The sequence below is a fragment of the Sander vitreus genome, chromosome 10 (assembly GCF_031162955.1).
Source record: "Sander vitreus isolate 19-12246 chromosome 10, sanVit1, whole genome shotgun sequence".
NCBI classification, from domain to species: domain Eukaryota; kingdom Metazoa; phylum Chordata; class Actinopteri; order Perciformes; family Percidae; genus Sander; species Sander vitreus.
Genome location: NC_135864.1, coordinates 31,567,431 through 31,586,895, shown reverse-complemented (window position 1 = coordinate 31,586,895; position 19,465 = coordinate 31,567,431). Strand labels below are relative to the sequence as shown.

General features: G+C 41.3%; 1 protein-coding gene across 1 annotated transcript; it reads left to right on the top strand.

Annotated features, from left to right (window-relative positions):
• The first annotated feature begins 1,589 nt into the window (after positions 1-1,589).
• LOC144524689 (LON peptidase N-terminal domain and RING finger protein 3-like) lies at positions 1,590-19,465 on the top strand. The gene is made up of 12 exons (XM_078261128.1): positions 1,590-2,422; positions 7,461-7,579; positions 8,091-8,213; positions 8,951-9,067; positions 9,185-9,386; positions 9,492-9,576; positions 9,980-10,094; positions 11,016-11,137; positions 12,637-12,795; positions 12,920-13,082; positions 13,566-13,715; positions 15,446-19,465. Exons 1-12 carry the CDS (start codon positions 1,723-1,725, stop codon positions 15,602-15,604), a joined length of 2,214 nt encoding a protein of 737 aa, XP_078117254.1. The 5' UTR covers positions 1,590-1,722; the 3' UTR covers positions 15,605-19,465.

Genomic DNA, 19,465 nt, shown 5'->3' with positions numbered 1-19,465 from the left:
AAAACTGTGAGTGTATTGTATTGTGAAAAGGGTGAGTTTTATTGCTTATGAATTCATCTTCAAGATGAAGAATGTGTCAATCATCCTTTAATAGTTACCTAGTCTTGCATTAACTGGGGACTTAAACAATGCTTTGAGTGCCATGCCAAATATCTGCAGTAACCAAGAATCCCTTATAAACGTTATATATATTTATAATATGCTGAGGTATATTATCATATTGTTCAATAAAGTAATTTTTTTAATAGACCTTACTGAGAATGTTGTATTAATAGTAGTAGTACTAACGTTGTAGGTTACCTTACTGCAAGTTATGTTATGATGACTTACAAAATTCTAGACGTGTTTGGTAAGGTGTTACATGTTTTTGTCATAACACTTTTATGAAACAGTGATTAAAGCACTACAGTGACTGGCTGTCACAGTTATGAAACACAGTTTGCTCTGTGGTAGTGTCACAGTTTTATAAGTTGATATCTGACCAGACTTTGTTGCCAAATGTCTGACAACCAGGAAAGTGCTCTGAGGGGCAGTGAAGAGGGGGGGGGTGAGATGCTTTTCTGTTAGTTTATGTGATTCAACGACCCCTCTGCAGATGTAGCTACAGTTTGTGTAAGATCTGAACAGGTTTACCTGCCCAGCACCTGATTTGTCGAGTGGATTGAGTGAATGAGTGAGTAAAATGTTTTTTTTACTTCCCAGTATTGACAGTGATTTATATTCTAACTCTGTGCCAGCAGTCAGTTTGAAAGCGGTGGTATTGGGTCCAAAGTGCCCATGAGCAGAAGCATTGACATTCCTACATTTCTCATAGGGTGTTGCACGGGGCGGAAACCCATGTAAACTGTTCTCAAAGCTTACGTTGTACTCAAACTGCTGCCTGTGTGTCATAACATTTGGTAGGCTATATCTTTTCTAAAGATAGGTACTGTAAATGGAAATTGTACTTGATCCATAAAAGAAGTAGTCTAATGATTTTATTGTGATTTTCTGATGTCGCATAACTGCTAGTCACATAACAGCAACTCTTAGCAGGTCACATATTTGCCATTTTTTTGGGAATAATTATGTAAACAGAAACAAAGAGGGAATGCATTTGAAAGTCCACACCCATTTGTTAATCATTGTGCCCTAGATCAGTTTTAAACACTGAACCAACAACTAAAAAGACTGATAGATACCTATCTTTAATGACACCCCAATAAACCTTATTTGAGAAGTAGCCTATAGGCTATACTTTCATTTATGTAGCTACCACACCGAACAGTTTAGGTCTGTCTCCTCTGGGCATTCCAGGACCACAGGGAACTACCATTATTAAACATGAATTACTTGGAATAGCTTCTTGAATTGTGATACAAATAAAGTTCATTATTTGGTGGGGAACCCTCCAGCTCTCCCCACACACACACCCTGGGCTGGGCTCACACTGCCCCGCCACTGTCCTGCATGCAGGTCAGACAGGCTCCGGCCCCCGACACTGAAACTGTTACATGGCAAATTGTTTTGTAACAGTATTTTTCGTCTTATAAGTTCATCCAATGAGAACAGCTGGCCGGCATCACATGACACAACTTTTACGTAACATTTTTTTTTTCTCCTGCGCTGCTACATTGAGAATGTTGTGGGCACTTCCAGCTCATAAATGTGCTTTAGTCAGTTTCCCAGCAGCCACAGTCGCAAACATAGGTGAGGGTATAGGCTTCAAACAACCTGCTGGGTATGGAGACAGAGATGGAGAGCATGCTGCAGCTTGCAGCGGAGGCTTTCCAGTCGAAAAACTTCGACCTAGCTGCGGATATCTACGAGTGCCAACTAGCGAGACATGGAGATCCAGGGAGCCGGCAGGAGCTGATGGTAAAGCGGGCTGACGCACTCGCCTTCGGGGGCAAATTCACCGAAGCTTTCGAGGTGTACAGACAAGCCTCGGAGACAGAAAGACTGAGACCTGTTCACCTGACCAACCTTATAGAGTACCTGTCGGGTAGTATCAAGAGGCAAGACGGAGGTGACAGTCAAAACAGGGGCCCGAGGGGAGGAGAGGAGTATGGGGCGTCGGTTGCAGCTGGATGCCCGGGCGTTGGTGCTACAGCTTTTGGGTACGAAGACTTCTCCTGCCGGATATGTCTGAGCTTTCTGTTCGAGCCTGTGACTCTTCCATGCGGACACTGCTTCTGTAAAAAGTGTCTGGAGAGGGAGAGGAAGGAGAAGGAGCAGCCGGTGATGTGTAAAGAGTGCAGGGACAGCTCCAGAGTAGCCGACGTCCAGAGTTACAGGGTCAATGTGGTCCTCAGCAACCTACTGGCCAAGTCGTTCCCGACCTCGCACCAGGCCGGTCTGCTGAGGCGGGAGGGCAACGGACTATACGCAGAGAAGAAGATGGAAGCAGCGCTGGAGAAATATAACCAAGCCATATTGATAGGTAGGACAGTAAACAATTTACTGGTATGAGAAACTTAATACATTACACAATGGCTTAACAGACATGTTGCTACAGCGTAACGTTAGGCTAATGTGATTGGGCTAAACAGCTTTTTTTGCTACTCTAACTTCATGTTTTCTATTGTTACTCTTTAGTAGACTATATATAATAAGGTTTTGCTACATAATAACATTCCAAATGACTTGTCATAAAACCATAAAGAAATTATATAACCCTGTTTTATAACATGTATGGAAGAGGATTCGCGCCACATTTGAAAACATCTATTTGAGTTCTGAGTTTAAAGTCAGAATTCTGAGAAAAAATGTCAGAATTCTGAGATTTAAGTCAGAATTCTGAAAATAAAGTCTCAGAATTTTGAGGAAAAAGTCAGAATTCTGATTTTAATCTCAGAATTTCAGTCTAAAATTTTTTTTTAAGGTATTTTGAGAATAAAGTCAGAATTCTGACTTTAATCTCAGAATTGTGATTGTTTTTAAATTCTGACTTTTTTTTCTCAGAATTCTGACTTTAAACACAGAACTCAAATAATTTTTTTCACATGTGGCCCTAATCCTCTTCCGTACATATGACTTTGTTTCATAAGTGTGTTATATACTCTGTGGCATGCTTTGCAGTAGCTAGGTGCCACTGATGAAAGCCAGTCAGTTCAAATATATGTGACATGTTAACAACACGTTCATTTTCACACATTTACAAAAAGTTGACAAAGCGTTGATTTCATATAATTCTGAGCCATTTGGCCCCAATTTGGCCAGTTTTAACGGGTGAGTGTCATACGTTCCCATATACTGCTGAGCAGTATGGTTAAACCATTTATGTAATACTAGGCTGACTCGACCCTTCAAACTGGACAAGTCTCGATGTCATAGATCCGGCGGTTGTCCTCCTTGTCGTAGTCCACCCAGGACTTTGATGGGGGCTTCCCACTTCCGGCACCTGGCTCTGGGCTGGGAATATGGTGGGAAAACTTGAGGAAGTGCAGCCGCCGCTCACGCTTCTCTCTGGGGAGCGAGAGTCAGGCGGTGCAGTTGGTCTCCTCTAGGTGACGGCCAGTAGAAACAGCACTCGTGGGCGTCCGAGAGAGGCATGGACACAGCACAGGTGAGACACAGCTTGTCGTCTGCCACAGTAGTAAAAGTTTGTTGTAGAAGAAAAATGGTGAGAAGAAAACGTTTTGTTAACGTTTGAAAAAATGACCGTGTTAACAACACATAGACAACACGTTTGCGCATTGTTAACATGTTGTCTACATGTTGGATATCACATATAGTTGAACTGGTTGGCTTTCCATATTCTGGTGGCATCTGAGAGCAACAGAGCCATATGTTGGATAATAGGTTATGGAAGCTAGGCAAGTGCATCAGCATGTAACGCGCCCCACCCCCCTCCCCTCAGCTCCGTCATTGTGTAACGTCAAACAATGATTCAGGCATAAGTAGGTCAAGGGTACTATTTCAGGTCGCCACTAGGGACTAATGATGCTCACAGCCATACCAGAGGTTATATAGGCAGAGGTGGTAATGGAACGGGTAACCTTTGACCTACAGACAGGGATTACTACTAGTGAAATAAACTATAATATGTACAGATTTTAACTATATTTTCAGGCAGTTATTAATTAGGATCCATAGTCTGGAATAATGTTTACTTCTTATAGGGGTATATGTCCCAAATACACATACATTGTATTCTGCTTTATGTTATTGATGCAAAGCTGGATAAAGTAAATTGAACTGAGTTTAGTTGAGTTTGTGTAAATAGTAGTTGCCTGGATGTTACTCCAGTTCAGAGAATGTGCGCTAGACTGCCCTTTAATGGGCTTTGCAGTTTTTTTTTTTCAGCCACCTTGTTTTGGATCTGACGCAAGTTTTTGTCACCCTCTGATGTCACGGTTTTCTTCTCATAATTTTTCTTTTACTACGAACTTATCTACTATGGCTCACGCAAGCTTTGTCTCACCTGTGACGCATCCATGCATCTCTCGGATCCCCAAGTCCTGTTTCCTCTGCCTGTGTTGCTTTCACCTACAGGAGACCAACTGCACCGCCTATCTCTCGCTCCCCAGGGAGGAGCGTGAGTGGCGGCTGCACTTCCTCTGGGCTTCCTGGGAAAGTCCTGGGTGGCCCACCGCTATCCGCAGGACGACATGCATGTCCCCTCCCAGAACGGGAGGGTCAGGATGGCTGGTGGGTCCGTTCTCCCTCCTATCCGAATTCTTCGCTCTGCCGCTCACGGACAATTACCCGATGTGGGTGCGGCTCTGCGGCCCTCTCCCTGCCTGGCTGCACAGGATTCTACGGAGAGGTTACGCTCAGCAATTCTGCTGCCAACCCCCACCGTCCAGTGGCATTCTTCAGACCTCTCTCTCTACCTCCACAGAGTAAAATAGTCTTCTTCAAGGGAGCCATAGTGACAGTTCCTCCCTTCGGAGGCGCATATGGACTTCTTCAAGACAGGGACGGACTTCATGTCCTGAGGGAGCCTGCTCCCAGAGAATGGGGTCCCTACCTGGACATAACCGCACAAATCTAGTGGCGGTTTGGGCAGCTGGTGGCCGACTTATTTGCAAACGGGGAGATAACCCAGTGTCCTCTTTGGTTTTCTCTGAGGGTCAACCGACAAGCCCTCGTTGGGGGTGGACACAGTAGCCCACCCAAACTGGCCCTCCAGCCTGCTGTATGCCTTTCCTTCCTATGCGACTAATGTAATTGCTATAGTATTGGGTTAGTGCCAGAGATTCAGGGCACCAGGTGGTTCCCAGACGTGGCACGGCTAGCAATGTTGGAAACCTGTGGCAGGTACCGGTCCTGCCCCCTGGACGGGTGTTTTGGATTTCCTGCAGGGTTTATTAGACAGGCGTTGCACCGTTTTCACCTTGGGGGTGTTTGCAGCGGCTATTACGGCGGGCCATGATGGTCTAGGTCGCTTTACGGCCAGGAGTCACCCCTTGGTGAAGCATCCCACGAGTGGTCCACAGGCTCAGATCCTCCCACCTGTCGCTTGGTTCCTCAGTGAGGTATTCACATGGTACTGGACGGTCTAAAAGGTCCACCTTTTTATCACAGTCTGTACAGGGCCTCACAAATATACATACATACACATACAGTAAACACAGACACCTTCACCCCAAACACCATATAATGCACAGTTCCCTGCAGTCCGTTACACTAACACCCCTTGTGCACAGCATACACAACATATAGATAACACACACACACACACACACACACACACACACACACACACACACACACATAACAATCACCACTGGGAAGCTTCATTTAAGGATAATATGGCAGAAGGCACAAAACTCCTACTGTAATTCCGTCTCTAGGCCAAGGACCTGTATCTGCGTCCTGGTGGAATCAGTGTGAAGAAGAGGTAGAGGGGATGACTGGGGTCGTGTGCAATCGTCCGTGCTTTGCATTTGGTGGCTTTGCTGTTGAGATGAGTATGCTGGGTGGGGCCCCACCAGTAGAGCATTTATCTCTTAGCTGATGCAGAGGAGCTGTTGTTGAGCTGGGTAACTCCCAAGGTAATAGGGATAGGATCGGCCTGGGCTGTTTTCAGGATCTTAGAGTTCACCGAGAGGATGATGTTCAATGTGATTCAGCATGTTTAGCAACAGTGATTTGATAAATAATGATTAACAATGAATGACATAATTGTGGTATATTAGAAAGGACTGGCTCAAACCGCAATGACTAACTGTATCACTTGGACTTAGTTTTGGTTATTAACTAACAGCACGCAATTCCTAATAAATCACTTGCTTAACTAAAGAATGAATGCAAATTAGTTTCTGAGCTGATTCTCATCGAAGTATGGAAATGGGTAGCGCATGTTGTACTCGCAGAATCTGTTGCGTACATAACCTTATTTATTCATTTATTTCATGGAAATATATTTTATGTTATTAAAAAAGGTCTAGTCATCTGCATAGTGTTTGTTCTGGGCCGTGTGTGTGTGTGTGTGTGTGTGTGTGTGTGTGTGTGTGTGTGTGCTATGCATTTTGTTCGATGTGGATTAAGTAAGGGTTGTGTTTATGCCATGCAGTAGTTATAGTTAGGGTAAGCCTCCAGGGAGTTAATGCAAGTCAGCACAATGTCCTCAAGCATGTGTGTGTGTGCGTGCACGTGCGCGCACACGCGCATTAATCAGTCTTGAAAATAAGTACTGTGCAGTTATCCTGTAAAACAATCCCTACTTCTCTTTTAGAACTCCATTGCTGTTTTTATGTCATGGAGTGACTGTAGCCTGCCCTGTACTAGAGTCAGGGAAATGTTTCCCTCCGATTCCCATAGGGCTAGCTGCGACATTTGCATAAGTTGTTATAGTTATGAAACCTGGAATGTGGGTGGCCTTGATAGTGCTGCACGGTTTTGTAATGCAGCACCATTTCTTTTCATAGCGTTTTATAATCTGATCCATTTGAAACATTCCTTCTTTCACGTAACCTGGAAACCCATATCACCAGTAAATTCAGCTTTACATAACAAGACATAACAAAATAAACAGGTAATGGCCGTGCATTTTTTCAAAGATTCTGCAGTATATTATGAAACATTTGCCTCAGTATGGGGGGTCAATCAACTTACTGTATGTAAAGGGAAAAGAGCAATGATTAGTTGATTGACAGAGTACTTATTTACTATTTACTACTATTATTAACTATTTTAATAATACATTAATTGATCAAGTAACTAATGCTGCAAAAATGCCAAGAAATGCACTGGTTTCAGCTGCTTAAGTGCTGCTTTTCAGTGTTTTCCATTATTGTTAATGGAAAATCTTTGGATTTTAGACTGTTTATCAGACAAAAACAAGCAATTTAACTACATCACCTTGGACTCATGGAAACTTTGATGGTCTTCACTATTAATCAATTATGACAAAATGTTGCAGCCCTATTTTATTTTTTTTGTAACACTAACAATCTAACTATAGTTGTTAGTAACAACTACCTAACTATCCAACTGACTGTCTTACTAACTGTCCCTTCTCTCCTTCTCAGCACCCATGGACCACATACTGTTCAGTAATCGCTCCCAGATCCACTCAAGTCTGAGACACTACGAAAAGGCTCTGAGAGACGCTGAGATGGCCTGCAGACTCATGCCTCACTGGTCCAAGGTATGGAAGACATATTATTTTGCATTATGTGAATCAGAGCTGGGCAATATATCGATATTATATCGATATCGTGATATGAGACTAAATATCATCTTTTTTTTCCAGATTTTGGATATCGTAATATCGTGATATGACATAAGTGTTGTCTTTTACTGGTTTTAAAGGCTGCATTACAGTAAAGTGATGTACTTTTCTGAACTTACCAGACTGTTTTAGCTGTTCTATGATTTGCCTTTTCCCCACTTAGACATTATGTCCACATTACTGATGATTATTTATCTAAAATCTAAGTGTGAAGATATTTTGTTAAAGCACCAATTGTCAACTCTAGAATATCGCCGCAATATCGATATCGAGGTATTTGGTCAAGAATATCGTGATGTCTGATTTTCTCCCTATCGCCCAGCCCTAATGTGAATATAAATGTAAGTCAAATGTAAAGTATGTCAAAAGCTCCCATCTGTTTTATTAAGTTATGATGATAAGGGATATGTCTTCCTCCTGCCTACAGGGTCATGTTCGTAAGGCTCAGGCCCTGGTGTCGCTGGGCAGGACAGAGGAAGCTCTGAGGGAGTACCTGGTCTGTCTGTCCATAGAGCCCGACTGTAGACTGGCCCAGACTGAGGCTCACAAGGTAAAGCCAACATTAGTATTGTAGTACGCACCCACAGATGAAATATATTTATTCCATCTGCCACCTGTAGTACCTTTGTGTTCATTTATGTAAATTATAAATGCAATAAGTGTAAGAGTGGTTAAATATATATAAAAAAATGTCTCACAATCTTCTATAGTATTAAGCTATTTGTCATTTCTTTGTTTTGTCCAGTTGCGTGTAGCCTGTTTTAAAGAAAACATGACACACTGCATTAGCATTGAGAAATATTATATCATCATAAATTAGTGGCTGGGCAATATATCAATATTATTTTGATATATGTGGCTAGGTATCATCTTAAATTTTGGACATTGTACAATGACAATAAAGTTGAATCTAATCTAATGAGAATAGATATCGTTTTACAGATTTTGGATATTGTGATATGACGATATGATGAGTGTTGTCTTCTCCTGGTTTTAAAGGCTGCGTTACAGTAAAGTGATATCATTTTCTGAACTGACCAGACTGTTCTAGCTGTTCTCTTATTTACACTCAGTCATTATATCCACATTACTGATGATTATTTATCACAATTCTCATTGTGTAAATGTTTTGTGAAAGCACCAATTGTCAACTCTACAATATCACCGCAATATCGATATTGACGTATTTGGTAAAAAATATTGTGATATTTGATATTCTCCATATCGCCCAGCCCTATCATAAATGTATGCAGAATAATCACATCATCCTGTGTTGTCTTCTTTCAGCTCCTCGGTGATCTCCTGGCTCCAGTTACAGATCAGGTCCCTGAACACATCTCAGACTACTCCAATCTACTGTCTTTCAGAACACACATCAAAAACAGCATTAACACTCCCTCACAGGTAAGAGATGCTCCACCTCCGCAAGTCGGCAGTTTCAAAAGTAAAAAAAAAAAAAAAAAAGGACGAGGGGACACAATGTTTCAATATCCTCTCCTTCCATTCTTTTCCTTCTCTCAGATCTTTAGTCCCAGCTTGTGGTCGTCAGTGTCCAGTCTTGCCTCCACTCCTCCTGCACCTGAGATGCCAGAGGAGGAGAGAAAGCCCGAAGTCAGGAGACCAGACCACTGTTTTCTCCTCAAAAGGAAACGGAGTAGCACAGATGAGAACACGGAGGAGGGAGGACAGGAGAGAAGAGACGATCACAAGAGGGCAAAATCTGGTGAGCTTTTGCATTTTGTGCACACACACATGGACGTAACCAAGCACTCTCTCCATTAGCAGCATTCGTGTCTTATTTTTTTATTGTGACATTCTCTCCATCCAGAGCCAGCAGAGGCGACTGATCCATTGAGTTCTGCGGTTGGTGATGTTTTGGATCCGAAAGATCTGGAGTGTTCTCTTTGTATGAGGTGAGATTTACTTTACAGCTTGATTCAGACCTACGTCTTTATCAACAGTCACACAATGCAATAAAGCTAGCAGTTGTGTAACGTGTGCTAAATTGCCACTGACAGTTATATAGCCTGTGATGAAATAATTAATAAGCTACAGCTTTACGGTATCAATATACAGGATTGGAGACTCTAAGAAAATGATAAGAAAAAAAAAGTCTTTGTCTTGGCTAGTAGACATCCTGACATTTCTACGTATTTCACAATGTTTTTTTTAAATTTGTAGGCAAAATGATTAATCGATTAATCGCAAACATAACTGGGAGATTAACGGCTGATGAAAAATAATCATTAGTCGCAGCCACACACTCGTATGTCCATCGTTTTTGAGGTGTTGTACTTTTGTGTATTTCCCACCTAGACTTTTCTATGAGCCAGTGGCGACGCCGTGCGGTCACACGTTCTGTCTTCGGTGTCTGGAGAGATGTCTGGACCACAACCCAAAGTGTCCACTCTGTAAAGAGGAGCTGTCTGAGGTACGTGCCGGAACACTCCCCCATACTTTATAACATAAGGTGCCATTCAGTTTGCTCTAAACTGAATCCAGTACGGATGCAGTGATCCAACTTTTTATTACACCATACTCAAGAGTATCTATTTACCCCCCAATTTGAAATCTATATACATCACTGTGGAACTCATTAGGGTCATTTTTAATGTACGGGAACAAGACACTGGGGATTGGAACAGATGTGGTGGCCTGTCATGGAAATGCTGAATTCTGAAATGAAATTGATCAGAATCAGAATCAGCTTTATTGGCCAGGTTTGCGTAAACAAACAAGGAATTTGACTCGGGTTAATCTTTGCTCTCAAAGTACCACACTCACTTAACATATAAAGAATAAAAACAGAAAGGACAAGAAATATAAGAAAAAAAAATACAGTTAAGTATGCAGTACAACAATACAATAGAATTTAGAAATTTACACGAAATATACAATAACAATTGAAGACAGGGAAGGAATAGTGCAATATCAATATAGTCTGAGATTTAACATTTCAATATAAATATAATGCAACGCAGTTCAGTGCAATTCTAATATATTAATAAGAATATTGTAATTGTAAGATTGAAAATATACATGAGGTAGAGGAGCAGAACAGTGTTGATTGACTTTGTTCAGTGTAAGGGTGGGGGGGGGGGGGCTATTTCTGATGCACAAACTGTGTTTAATTTGGATCGGTTATGTCATGGCCGATACCCAATCGCTTAATAAGGTCACTATCTTGGCAAATACGTATCACACACAGAATGGGATGATGTCATTGGGCAAAGTATAGAGCAGGCCACAGCATGGATGTTGTTGAAAACTGTGTGAATCAATCTCACTCACTCTATGTTTCTGACACTAAAAACACATTTCTAATATAGTTTCTGTCTGTATATCTCTCCAGTACCTGGTCCAGAGGCAGTTCTGTAAGACAGTACTAATGGAGAACCTGATATCGAAGTATCTTCCCTCAGAGCTCATAGAAAGACAGAGAATCCACCAGGATGAAATGGCAGAGTTCTCTAAGTACGTTTGTGTCCTCCACTACCTCAACATCTGGTTTGACTTGACTTTGATGCTCTATTTGTTCTGGTTTCTCTTCTTTTGTTAAATATTGTCTTGTCATTGATTACGGCCTGTGTTTGAGTATGTGTGACTGACGTAACACTCTCTATGTGAATATCCTCTACTGATGTTTGATGTACTGACTTACAGTAGACAACACTGTGTGTCTGACACACGGACCTCTTAGCGTGCGTTAGAGCTTAGATCGGGCCCAAAAAATCAAGCCCGACCCTACCTGAGCCCGTGCACGTTGTGTCCGAGCCCGGCCAGGCCCGACACATTAACTGTAATTATGAGCCCGAGCCCGATTTAAACCCAACACTTTCTTTTATACGCGGGCCGTTATAACTGACGTTCTCAGCTACAATTCAGAGTTGTTTGAACTACAGAAATCTGTTTAGAATTATCTTAATGAATAATGCAACAAGGATGAAGCATGTAAACTGCGCTGTTTGTTTATTCAGAATGGAATGGATCACAAATGGATCCGAATGAAGAAACCGGCCCCTAGCTCCCTCAGCCAAATAGTGTGGGTAACAGATCAAGGCAACAACATAATCAAAGCCCTGGAACAATATAGGAGACTTTCTTGTCTCGATCACCTAATTAATACTGTCCGTCCTTCGCCACGGTCTGCATGCTGACGCACTGGCCGACAATAGTGCTACAGATGGGGGAGACACGATGTAGCACAGTTTACCTCACACTCAAGTCAGTGCAGGACATAGCCTACACCCAGAGCTACGGGAGAAGCTGGAGGCATAGCTTGCTCCCCACCGAACAAGGCTAATAAAGTAATGATTAAAAAAAGAAATACTTGATCAAGGGCCCTGCCCGGACCGGCCCGATCATAGCGGCGTAAAATATCGCTGGTCCGGTTCGGGCTCGGGCAGAGAATCTAAACTCTAGCGTCTTTTTTTAATTATAAAGCAAGTGAGGTGCTATATAAAATACTGTGAAAGTATCAACAGGCTCAATCCACAGAGAAATGCACACAGCCCATATTCAGAAACTGTGCCTTTAAACGAGCCGTCAGGACGGTTGTGATGTCACAACTTTACTATATATATACTTAGAGAGTGCCGCTACAGTGCCGTTACAGTCATTTCCCAGCTGCAATGACGGTGCAAAGACTCCGGGAGCACACATGCAGAAGACCCGGACATGCTGACCAATCAGAGCAGACTGGGCTTTTTCAGGAGGCAGGCTTAAAGAGACAGGCGCTAAAACGGAGGGTGAATACATGGCATGTAAACATGTTCTTGTAGAAACCTGAAATACATATGGGACCTGTGTTCATTTTTATGAACAATTAAAGGACTTTTTTTCATTCACGTAGGCTTGAAAGTTAAGATCGAAAGTACTTTCTTTACCTTGAAAACAGAAAAGATATACATATTTCCATGACTCTGCTGTGCACCACATTAACACATGCTCCTTTTTTTCTTTTCTGTCTTCAGTCTTAACAAGAATGTGCCTATATTTGTGTGCACCATGGCCTTCCCCACTGTGCCGTGCCCTCTCCATATCTTCGAGCCCTGCTACAGACTGATGATTCGTCGATGCATGGAGACGGGAACTAAGTGCTTTGGCATGTGTCTGGAAGACAACCTCAAAGGGTCAGTGCTAGGACAGTACAGTACAGTACCTACGTGTACTTCTGGTAATGTGTTTAATACATGAGTGTCAGAGTATATATCCAGGTAGTGTAATATTTTGCCCTCTCCCTCCTCCCGTCTCTAGGTTTGCAGACTACGGGTGCCTGTTGGAGATCCGCGATGTAAAGTTCTTTTCCGATGGCCGTTCAGTTGCGGACACCATTGGCAGACGGCGGTTTAAAGTCATTCAACAAAGCGAGAGGGATGGCTACAACACAGCCGATATAGAGTACCTGGAGGATGTTAAGGTATGAGGAAGAGATAACAGAAGGGATGAGTAGCTGGGAGAGGGATGGTTGGATGGAGAAGTGGTGGCTTGATAGAGAATTACCAGAAGATTTTCTAACTCAAAGTAGGGCTGCACAATTGATTGCCATTTTATCGAAATCGCAGTATGGACTAGTGCAATATCCAAATTGCTGGGGGTATCAAACCATTCTGAATTAAGTATGCCAGCCTGCAAATTGTATCCTACAGATCCTTGCAGAAATCACACTATAATCATTTTAATTTGTGTTTTATTTTAATATTTTCAATGAAAACGAGAATAATGATACAAAAAAAGATCATTCCCTCCAATATCGTGAATCATATCGCAATGCAATATCAGTCAAAAATAATCGCAATTAGAAATGTTCATGACGTGTCGATTGCACAGCACTAACTCAAAGGTGTGTGTGTGTGTGTGTGTGTGTGTGTGTGTGTGTGTGTGTGCGCGCGCGTTTGTGTAGGTGGAGGGTGTGGCAGAGCGTGAGCTGCAGTCCCTGCATGATACGGTGTACGACCAGGCCCTGGTGTGGGTCAACTCCTTGAAAACCGAGCAGAAGGAACGCATCGAAGGACACTTTGGACCCATGCCTCAGAAAGACTCTGAACTTCAGGTAAACGCAGGATTTACAAACTCCCACTTTTTACTTATTCATCCTTCTTTCAAATGTATCTTATGTTTCTTTTTAAATAAAATATGATTTGTGATACAGCCTCCACTGAAAAACATGTTTTTTTACATCACTTTAATTTCCCATTAAAGGTCCTATAACATGCTGCTTTTTGGATGCTTTTATATAGGCCTTAGTGGTCCCCTAATACTGTATCTGAAGTCTCTTTTATATAGGCCTTAGTGGTCCCCTAATACTGTATCTGAAGTCTCTTTTATATAGGCCTTAGTGGTCCCCTAATACTGTATCTGAAGTCTCTTTTATATAGACCTTAGTGGTCCCCTAATACTGTATCTGAAGTCTCTTTTATATAGACCTTAGTGGTCCCCTAATACTGTATCTGAAGTCTCTTTTATATAGACCTTAGTGGTCCCCTAATACTGTATCTGAAGTCTCTTTTATATAGGCCTTAGTGGTCCCCTAATACTGTATCTGAAGTCTCTTTTATATAGGCCTTAGTGGTCCCCATAATACTGTATCTGAAGTCTCTTTTATATAGACCTTAGTGGTCCCTAATACTGTATCTGAAGTCTCTTTTATATAGACCTTAGTGGTCCCCTAATACTGTATCTGAAGTCTCTTTTATATAGGCCTTAGTGGTCCCCCTAATACTGTATCTGAAGTCTCTTTTATATAGACCTTAGTGGTCCCCCTAATACTGTATCTGAAGTCTCTTTTATATAGGCCTTAGTGGTCCCCCTAATACTGTATCTGAAGTCTCTTTTATATAGACCTTAGTGGTCCCCTAATACTGTATCTGAAGTCTCTTTTATATAGGCCTTAGTGGTCCCCTAATACTGTATCTGAAGTCTCTTTTATATAGGCCTTAGTGGTCCCCTAATACTGTATCTGAAGTCTCTTTTATATAGGCCTTAGTGGTCCCCTAATACTGTATCTGAAGTCTCTTTTATATAGGCCTTAGTGGTCCCCTAATACTGTATCTGAAGTCTCTTTTATATAGACCTTAGTGGTCCCCTAATACTATATCTGAAGTATCTTTTATATAGACCTTAGTGGTCCCCTAATACTGTATCTGAAGTCTCTTTCCCGAAATTCAGCCTTGGTGCAGAATTACAGCTACTAGAGCCAGTCCCACAATGAGCTTTCCTTAGGATGTGCCATTTCTGTGTCTGTAGCTTTAAATGCTATTGAGGAGGAGAGAGGGGGGGGGGGGCAGGTGGAGGGTGGGGGTGTGGCCTTGACCAACTGTCATGCTTCGCTCGTTTGAAAGCCATGATGTCTCTCTCTTTCTCATGGGTGGGCCAAATTCTCTGGGCAGGTAAAGCAGAGAAAGGGGAGGTAACCTTTCCCCTTATGACATCATAAAGGGAAGATTCCAGATTGGCCCATCTGAGCTCATGCCATGGGACCTTTAAAGTTATTTCGACTTTATTTTATCTTAAAAAAAACCCTCTCACTAATATATTTTTTTTCCAATTATTTTATTTGAGTTATTATTACATTTATTTTGTCCACTTTTTTATTGCACATTTTTTATTCAAATGTAACCTTATTACCTGTTTCATTTTATTCTTTTCTACATATACAGTTTATTAAGTATATATATAAAAGCATACTTGTGCTGTATTATGTAAACCATCTGTGTTCCCAATAAAAAATAAATTAAAATAAGTGGATATAATCCCCTCTCACTGTGTCTCCTCCTCCTTCAGGACAGTCCTAACGGTCCCTCGTGGTGTTGGTGGTTACTCGCCGTGCTTCCGTTAGAAGGCCGAGCCCAGCTGCCGTTCCTGGCCATCACCTCTCTGAAAGAACGCCTCAGCGGCATCCGCAAGGTGCTGCTCTTCATGGCCCACAGCAAGCACCGGTGACATGCGCTCCACATGTGTGCACCCTACCTGGGAAAAAATGCAGCATCTAACCACCTGCCCCGCACACACCCTCCTCCATAAGCAGCAGTTGACCTGTTGTTTTTCCATTTCGACGCACAAAGACCTGATGTTGTTGCACCTTCCTTGTTGCGTCATCCCATTCAGAACGCAGCACTGGACTCGTACACACTACAGAGTCTTACAACAAAAAAGCAGCAACAAAAGACTGTTGGTCTGAATCCATACAACATTTCTTCCATTCATAACATTCCCTTCACACCATACAGAAAACCAACCAAGCGGATCTGCAGACTGAAGCTATGTTCAGACAGGAAGGATTCTTTCTTTCTTAAAATTACATTACAAAAGCGACTACATTTAGGTTTAAACTAGGGCTGTCAAACGATTCATTTTTTCTTATCTGCAATTAATCGCTGAATTTCAATAGTTAAAGTGATGGTTCGGATTAATTTCACCCTCGGCTGCTTTGAACGTTGACCTCGAGCCAAACAACCCCCCATAAGCTTTTTTCCCTTGTTATAACGTTGGTCGAGTTAGCGTTATCAGCTGGTTAGCTTAGTGCAGGCGCTAATGGATCCACGTTTGTATCTCCTAAATTACCCCACTAATAATGCCCTGAATGATACCAAACTTCTACAGTAGTACAAATAGTTTCTGTACTAATGAAACGAGGCATTAGAGAGTTTGTAACTACACCAGAAATATATTTAAGTAACACTTGCCTGATGGATACTCCTCTCGGCTGCTACCGCGCTATCGGCGCTATCGCGCAGTACTTACATACTACTACTACATACTTACATACTACTACTACTACATACTTCTGTGTTACAAACTTTCTAATGCCTCTTTTTATGAGTACAGAAACTATTTGTACTACTGTAGAAGTTATAGGCTCATTACTATTCATGAGCTCGCCCAGTTGCGCTGGGTAAAGGATGCTGATAGCCAGGCTCTCATTGGCTAGCTGTTAGCCAATCAGAGTCAAGCAGCTTAGCTCGTTGAATATTAATGAGAACTGGCACAAATCGAGCAGAGTCGTCCTGCAGGCTTTCTATACCACGCTAGAATGGTAGCATTTCGTCGTTGCATCGATTATTTGGTAACGGCACCATTAACATGTAAAATAAAGAATCTTTGGTGCACGCGATTAACGCGGTGAACACAATTGTAACGTGTTATGCTCTGTTATTAATCTTATCGCGATTAACGCCTTAATGCTGACAGCCCTAGTTTAAACAGAATCATCACCTTCCTTTCCTTAACATTGGACGCCACTGTAACAATGCAAATGCCCACATGCTAAGTAAATGTTTTTGTCGAACAGCTCCATGTGGACAACAAGAAACTGTTGTGCTGATGTGTCTTAATTGGTATGCCCATTACTAAGTGTAGACGTCTGAAGATAAAGCTATGTCTTTACTATTCTGCCACCTTTACCATAACTTTAACAACAACCATTTTGTGGGGCTGCTATTCTGTCTTCCTTCCTTCCTTCCTTGCTTCCTTCATTTCTGTCCCTGTCTGACTCTACATTACGCAGCTGAATAACAACAGATTGAAACTTTACATTGGCATGTTTTTAGGCCCTCGTTCTTGTGTTTTATCCATCCATTTTTGTATTTGTTGGATTTGTTTTTCTTCCATTATTTATTTTGTCATTATTTATGCATGCCGTGACATTGTTTACATTTCACAGAAAGAGATGTTGACCTGCTCACTTTCCAATGGATTTAAAAAAAAAAAAAAAAAGAAAAAAAAAGTTCCAATCACGAAGATCTCCATTTCGTTCCTTTTTGGTATCACCTATGGCGATAACCGGTAATTGCCGGTGTGTTTTTGGATCTCACTTTCCCTTGATTTTGAAGTTTCATTGTCTGTAGTCTTTGAGATTTTTTTCCGGGGGAATGTCGACACCGACACCCAGTTCGTAGTACTGGAAATGCAAGGGCTTTCAATACTGGGCTCAGTCACCATTGCGTTACCTCATCCGGCAATGGATAGTGACTTAACAGCCATTTATTTATTAAAATGAAAATCTTCGAGATTATTGCTTTAACATTTAACCCTAAAAATAATACCCTGGTAACTGTAGGGTATTATTACTGTAAAAAAACAACAACTTGGAGCCAAAATGACTGCCACTGAAAACTATCCATGGCAATGTCTGAAAATGAGTTGAGACAGATTCTCCCCCAGACCACATATTTTTAGATCACTGGTGACCCAAAGGAAAGCAGTTTTTTTTATTTTTTTTATTGGCCTGTCACAATCCGAGCTATGTTGACCAAACATATTTGGATTCACTCGCCGTCAGCAGGGATACTTGTAATACTTACAGGCTTTGAGAGAGCCTGTCAGTAATACAGAAAGCAACATCTGGATTTCTGATACCATTATGTCCTAAGATTTATTTAGTATTTATTCCTACTTATTTTGCACTTCCACTTTAAGTAAGGGAAAGAAACAGTGCAGACAGGCCTCAGGATGTGTATTTCTACTATTTCTAGAAGCAGAATACATAATTTATTTGTATTACCACGGAAAAAAAGTAAAATCTTCTGGTGGTTAAATTGGTAAACGGTCCATAAGTGTAAGCCTATCTGCATTGTCTAGCAGGCCAACACTACTGGAAAAAGATCTCTATTCAGATGAGTTTGATTGGAGAAAAGGCCAGTGCCTTCTTACCACAGAATAACATGGTGTGGAACAATTCAATATGTTAAGTAGTACCAGGCTAATACCAGGCTCATTTGAATGTTCATTTACCCTGGAAATTGATCCATTCAAAACATGATGTTGACAGTAACTAAATAAATGTAAGTGGGAATAAAACAAGAGAAACCCATTTTGAGAATTCCCACAGACATATTTCTGAGAAAATTATGTTTGAAAACATATTGGGGCCTTGCTGATATCTGTGACATGTCTGCTTTTACATGGCAACAGCTAATCTCTGGAAAATGCAAGAGATTGTTGAGCTTTGCCTTCAGAACATTTTATTTTATACACAAGTGTTTAACCTTACATGTTTCTATGTTCAATCAGGTTCTTTATATTGTGTAACTTTCTTCACTTACTGGTGTTTGTCTCTCCTTATTTCATGTGTAATAGTACAGGGAGTGCCATTTCAGATCATCTACATTTATTATTTTCTACTGAAAGGGTCCAAGCCATGTAATGCTATAAAATAGAGAAACGTATTAAGTACAATACCACAAACTTTTAATATTTTCCACAAATAAATGTTGATATTGTATTGTCAGATGGTTTCAGTATGAAACAATCTAAAAAAAGCAATACTGTATTCAAATGTATTGTGTAATGACCCAAGTGTAAAATTCCATTGGAAGATGCTTTTCTCAACCTGGGCAGGAAAGGGAAAAAAATAACATGTATACAGATTTAATCACACCTCCATCGTAAAAGCATATTGCACAACTATTTCAGATTCAGATTTCTGATAGACGTGAAGAAATAGAGGTAAAGGAACAATCCACCTCAAGTGAAGTCACATATGCTATTCCTATTTTTTTTTCTTTCTTTCCAGCTTTATTTGTGAACATGAGTAAACGTTCCAAGAAAAACAGTAAAACTCCCTTTCTGAACAAGTACATCGATAGTAAAGCGTCTTGATGTTTTGTCTGCAGATACCGTCACATCCAGTGTTTTTTATTTTATTTTATTTTTTCCCCATCACAAATGTTAAAGTATGACACCAAAATGGAGTTTGGCTTAAAACTGATATCTGTGAATTATTGTTCATCTGTGACAGCAGTTCTAGTGCCTTAAATTGGACTTCTTCCATTTTCACTTTGTATAAACTGCAATGGCAACCAC